This window comes from Apium graveolens, chromosome 3 (assembly GCF_009905375.1).
Source record: "Apium graveolens cultivar Ventura chromosome 3, ASM990537v1, whole genome shotgun sequence".
In the NCBI taxonomy this organism is placed as follows: domain Eukaryota; kingdom Viridiplantae; phylum Streptophyta; class Magnoliopsida; order Apiales; family Apiaceae; genus Apium; species Apium graveolens.
In genome coordinates, this window is record NC_133649.1 from 3,169,718 (window position 1) to 3,175,648 (window position 5,931).

General features: G+C 29.1%; 1 protein-coding gene across 3 annotated transcripts; it reads right to left on the reverse strand.

Annotated features, from left to right (window-relative positions):
- LOC141711448 (FLUCTUATING-LIGHT-ACCLIMATION protein 1, chloroplastic-like) lies at positions 1–5,127 on the reverse strand. Of its 3 annotated transcripts, XM_074513893.1 has the most exons (6): positions 4,915–5,110; positions 4,201–4,699; positions 4,000–4,102; positions 3,143–3,201; positions 2,634–2,933; positions 1–269 (listed from the first exon to the last, which is right to left on the reverse strand). In XM_074513893.1, exons 2-6 carry the CDS (start codon positions 4,639–4,641, stop codon positions 156–158), a joined length of 1,017 nt encoding a protein of 338 aa, XP_074369994.1. In that variant the 5' UTR covers positions 4,642–4,699; positions 4,915–5,110; the 3' UTR covers positions 1–155. The 3 variants fall into 3 exon arrangements, with proteins under 3 accessions (XP_074369994.1, XP_074369993.1, XP_074369995.1); XM_074513892.1 differs by having other exon boundaries at positions 4,201–5,127; XM_074513894.1 differs by lacking the exon at positions 4,201–4,699 and having other exon boundaries at positions 4,915–5,125.
- Between the last annotated feature and the right edge of the window lie 804 nt (positions 5,128–5,931).

A 5,931-nucleotide genomic window follows, 5' to 3' on the forward strand; every position in this document is an offset into this window, starting at 1 on the left:
TTATAAGAAATATGAAAAATATTAACTACTTTGTTCAACCATAATAAACCAAGTTTTCTTTAAAAGGAAACCCAAGGGAACCGGAAAACCTTGTCTCGTAAAGGCCTAAATCTCTAAACCTTAATTATCTAGAGATATGGTAATGCTAGAGATTATCAAATGACGAAGATACGACCATCTTCCATTCGTGTCATTGAAGTACATCTTCGTATATCTTCCTCTGTCAAAACCTCATTTTCTTTTTGCGGTGACCAGAATACTTCAACGGACTGCACCAAAAAAAATGATTATTATGACAAAAGGAAGCTTATTTAAAATATAAATGACTAAAAAATTGATATCTCATTTAAAAAAGTTTACAGAGGAGCAACTGAATTGAATAAAACTTATAATCTATTTGATAACTGAGCATAAAAAATATTTTCAGTACTGCTAACAATCGTAATTTGTTAATTTACTACATAACCCTATGGCTAACATGTAAACTTGACCATTTATAAATCATGATCAAGATGATGCAAAATCAAATCGAACCTTATTATAAAGTTTGTTACATATGAAGTTCATATTATTTTAAGCTGTGAGATTGAGAATATTATTGTTTAGTGCGTAGCTTGATATTGTGGTTTTCTTGTTTATTCCTCTTTTACTATTCATTATAAATGTATAATCATTTATAGGTTTTTCTCTTTAATATTTGTCCCCTTCTCTATGCTATATCTCTTCGATAACTCTCAAAGGACTGGAGTTACAAATATCAATTCGCTCACAGTCAATTATTAATAGTTATGTATTCATTTAACTGTAACTAATATATTTCTCCATTGGTATAACAAAAGCATTAGAAAACGTGCAAGATAGGACTGTATTTTAAAAATCTATATTATAAAATTAAAGACGAAATATTGAAAACTTCGTTAGTCGTCTATTTATTCAAATCCTAATTGTTGAATCTTTTAAAATCAATTTGATGATAACCATTAGATATAATACTAACTATTATATTGAAGACGAAACATTGATAGTTTCACTAGTAGTATGGTCTTATGTAGTTTGGTCCTTCAATTCCTAATCGTTGAATTTTTCAAAATCAAAGTGACAATATATAATACTAAAGATTATTATATAAAATAGTCTAAATTTCCAAACACACCGACAACATATGTAATTTTAAATTAAAATTTTCTAATTGAAACAAGTGACCTATTTTCTTAGGCCAAGTATATATTTTTCAGAATCTATTTACTTGGGTCAGTTTATGAACATATTTATTTTACAACCTAATTTAAGAGCGATAATATTTTAAAAAATTATTTATCTAATTTCAGATGTCTACTTATTATAAATAAAAAATTTAATGTCAGATATATTTGGGTATTACTTATTCGTGCATATTTACTCTTTGTAACAAATTTAATTAATAAAATAACAATTACTTAAAACAGCCATGCGATCAGGTTATAGGCTAGTATTTTTAAATTTAATAGAATAATGATAATATTATTTGTTTAGTCTATTTATATTGTACAAGCACATATCGTTCTTATATTAAATATTCATCCTTTTCCTTAAGTCATCAAAATATTTTCAGCATATTAGTATTATAGAGTATCTAAACTACCATTTGAAATAACCCATTTTTTGAACTCCGGTTTGACCCCATCATTATCTACATTCTTAAAATCTTTTTTTTCCTAGATCCATTCTAAAAATATTATTTGCAAAGTCCTATTTATCCCACAAATACAAATTTTGATTTCAATTGTTGTTTATATACAATGAGGGATCCAATTATTAAGAATTCTTCCTTTTCACAAGTCATAACCTCTTATAGATTTTAGAATTATAATTTATTATAAGACCCAAAACTCATTACATGACTATTTACGCAAAAAAGTAAACATAAATACTTAGAACTATGAAGTGGCAAATAGGTTCTATTCAATGATTTTAGTTTACAAGATTTAACTTGCGGTTTGTATTTTGTTTTTATTATATATTACAAGTTATTAATTAGTAATAAGATTCTCCGAACTAATAGAAACTCTTTAATGACAAGCAATGAATGTAAATCAGAGTAAAAACTACTTTTATAACGTTTAAATCCTTAATTTACTTCGAAGTTTTTTAGTGCAATAATCCACATATAATTAGCGCCCATTTGAAAAATTTTAAAATAAGTAATTTATTACTTAAAATAAATAAGTGTCTTATAAGTGATAAGTAAATAAATGCTTATAAGTTAATAAGTGTTTGGATAAAAGTCAGAATGTTTTTTACTTAATTGAACAAAAATAAATAAATTATAAATAAAGTTATCTTAATTTGTGATTATTATATTAGAAAAATAGTTTAGAACACATTTTTTAAAACAAAAGTTAATAAAAAACAAAAATTCAAAATAAGTTGAGAAAAAGTACGTTATTATAAATATTCAACTTATCAGCTTATAAGTTGTAAATCCAACTTATAAATTGAGTCGACAAACACTTTGACACAAGTCATTATGGGCTTATAATCTACAGGTAACTTATAAGTTGATAGACAAACAGGGTCTCTATTTGAGGTATGATTGGTGTTTTAGTCATATACCCCTTTATGAAAAATCACTTGTAAACAGTTAAGTCAATTACATGTATTTGGTCTTTTGGGATACGCTGAAGTGTTTGCAACACAGCGAAGGAATCGAAGTACTCTTTTCCGTTCTCTTTTTTTTTAGGAATCCGGTGGTGACCAGCAGCAAGCACCATAATTGTAGCCATTGTATATTCATTGCCAACGCTCCTATCAAGTTTAACTTGCTTTTCATATTTTACACCGTTTACATTCCCCAATGTAATATTGTTTCCGTCAAATCCCTCAAGCAGCTCACTGAGAATTTCTTCAAAAGACTTGCCTAAGCTCTCCCTAGTTAGATAACATTGATACTTAAGCTGCAATCCAGATTTAAAAAACATGTCTTATTATCTACTAGTAATGTTGTTAATGAGTAAAACTATATTAAGAACTATGTAAAAACAATATGGATGTATAAAATTTGATCTTATCTTATATATTTAAATATGAGAAGACGAACTACTTTTATTTTTGGTAAATGAAGACGAGCCTTTAATCATAAGATCAGAAATAGTACATGACTTACAATTAGACGGCAAAAATTCAAAGAGGAATTGTCATGTTGAAGAAGAGCTCTCACCACCTCTACAAAATAAAATGGTTAACTTAAATATCATAAACAGAAAAACAATACCAAACAAACATCTAATCACGAGCAGAGGAAGATCCGGTAAGGGGCACGGGGACACGTGTCCCGCATAAAACAAAATTTTATGTTTTTTCACCATTAAAATTATTAAAAATATATGAAAGTGCCCCCGGAATTTAAAAATATGAAGGTATATTTACAAAATATAGATCGTGTACTCCCGGAGTTTGTTTCCTGGATCCGCCCCTGATCATGAGTAGTTATATTTGTTCACCATTTCAATCAAGTTACTGACAACTCGGCACGAAACTTTGATATATCAAACTGTCTAAAAGATCACAAAGCATGAATTGATAATATTATCAATCAAATAATCAGAACCAACCTTCAATCTCTGGTACAAACGTACAGCTATCACTATAATTTGTTAACTACTCATGAACCAACCTTCTTCACAAACTAAAGGAACTTTTATAAATTATACTGCAACCTACAATTTCAAATTTGTACTACATCTACATGGATAACAATGGGCTATTACCACGTCTTTAAATAGTTGCCATGGTTTAGATAAAACATCTCTTTCTGGCCAGCAGAGGAATTCTGACTAATTTACAGAGTCAAAGCAACTAAATGGAGTTGATCTAGTTAACACTGAGAGTTTGAAATCGGTCACAGCAATTCAATTGGGTCATGTTAAGTATACTAGTCATAAAAATAAACATATGTTAGGATACCTTCTCAGTGATAATAAGCAAGCAGCAAACAAAAGAAACAGTGCCCAAAGGTGTTACCTTTCAATGTGCGATTCAGACCGTACACGGTGGATGTATCTGCATTTTTAGCTATGTTGTTAAGGTTCCTTTGTAATATTCCTTTCTTATCCAAAACTCCAACCTTGATCAAACAAAGTAGGAGAAAGCAACCATAAATCGAGTAAAAATATTACAAAGTTTTAACTATATGTCATAACTGTATAAAAGATTTTACCAAACCTGTAAAAAGAGCATCGTCCCGTCGTCAGCCGACTGCTTCTCTGTTTCAACATATATCTGACCTACTATAACAAGAACAATATAAGCTAATGTTATATAATCAGATAAATGATCGTATTTTTTGTGGAAATAACAAGTAGAGTGGCAATTGCAAGAACAGGTATTAGTGCTAGAATTGTTCTCTCCTTTTTCTTTTTTCCCTTGTGTGTAGCCATTTTTCCTAATCTCGCAAACAATGCACTTTGTGCAACTAGTATCACAAGTACAAGTATGCGAGTCATTTTTGTTAGAATAATAACAATCATCATCATCAGACCAATAATACGAAACCGATGATTGACCCGAGGAAGACGAATAGGATGATGATGATGACGACGAGCCCCCGATTCTTCCGGATGAGACAGCCAATGCAGGATTTGAAGCATACAAGAAAGTGGCCATAATAACTAAACTCAAGAATGTGCCATGTGTCAATAACGATGCCAAAATTGTTGACAACCTATCAACAAAATTTTTACAAACACTAGGCTTAGTCATCATAAACTGTTGAGCACCAAAAACATCACCATCGCAATTATATAAAATCTCTTGTAAACTGCAATTAGTACGATGATACACACTATTTGGCTGCTGCATTAAAGTATAAAAAATACTTTTCTTGGGAAAATTACGATTACTACAATTCACTTGTCTTGTACAGGGGAGCGCTAAAACCTTGGCGTAGCGCTTCGAACACATCCCCATCAAGTTGAGCTGTGAGATAATAGTAGCCATGATGAAACTTCTGCAATTACACCCGCTGTGTTGATATATATATTATTAGGGTTCCGATATGCCCCAAAATCAAATACTAAAGTTCTTGGTAACCCTTTTTCTTTTTCTTTTTCTTTCTTGGGCTAATTTTTTCATTTTTTGCTTATTTCCATTTGACTTGGTGTTTTACCTATTTCTTTAGCTTTTCTCTCTCTTTTTAAAAAAACCATATTTTTTTAACTCAAATAATCTTCAAATAATCTTGAAGCATGAGAGGATCGGGTAAGAGACCCGGGAGTCTCCCTAAAAATTAAATTTTACGGTTTTTTATCATTAATTTTTTTGATAAATCCTGAATCTGCCCCTATTTAGAAACCAGCAAGTATTCATAGATATTTTGAGCCCAAAATTAGTAATTACAGTAATATTAAATAAAATATTTGCAATAAAATACTTCTTTTAAACATATAAAATATTACTTTTTAACCCCATTCATTTGTAATATTTTAAAAGTCTCATTTACAAAAACGCGGTTGATCTAGCTAGTTTATGGGATAGTGTTAATTTTATTGGATAAGACTAATTTCATACTTTAATGGCCAGTTGACCAAACTTGTTTTTATTTATTTTAAGAGTCATAAGTATAGTTTTACCTAAACAATGATTTAAAATTGTAATTAATCATCATTTTAGATAACTATAAGTTAGATGTGATGATTTTAAATAGCTAAAGTTTCATTTTTGTTAATATATATATATATTATATATTAGTATATATAACCCGTGCGATGCACGATTGTTTTTATTATATATTGTAAAATATAATTTTTAATATATTACTGTTGTGATTCAAAAATTATACCCCTGGTATAATAATTTTACAATGCAGCACGGTAATTTTTATCATTATATATGGTAAATTATAATTTTAATATATTACTGATAGGATTGGACATTATACTGTTTATATAATAATTT

What these genes read in the sequence shown, in the direction of transcription:
- LOC141711448 (XM_074513892.1), bottom strand. Translation starts at nt 4,974, where the DNA reads ATGGCTACTATTATCTCACAGCTCAACTTGATGGGGATGTGTTCGAAG. An exon ending in GGACGATGCTCTTTTTACAG is followed by an intron (nt 4,103 to 4,200) that starts GTTTGGTAAAAT and finishes TGTTTGATCAAG; the next exon opens with GTTGGAGTTTTGGATAAGAA. An exon ending in TCCCAAAAGACCAAATACAT is followed by an intron (nt 270 to 2,633) that starts GTAATTGACTTA and finishes TTTTTGGTGCAG; the next exon opens with TCCGTTGAAGTATTCTGGTC.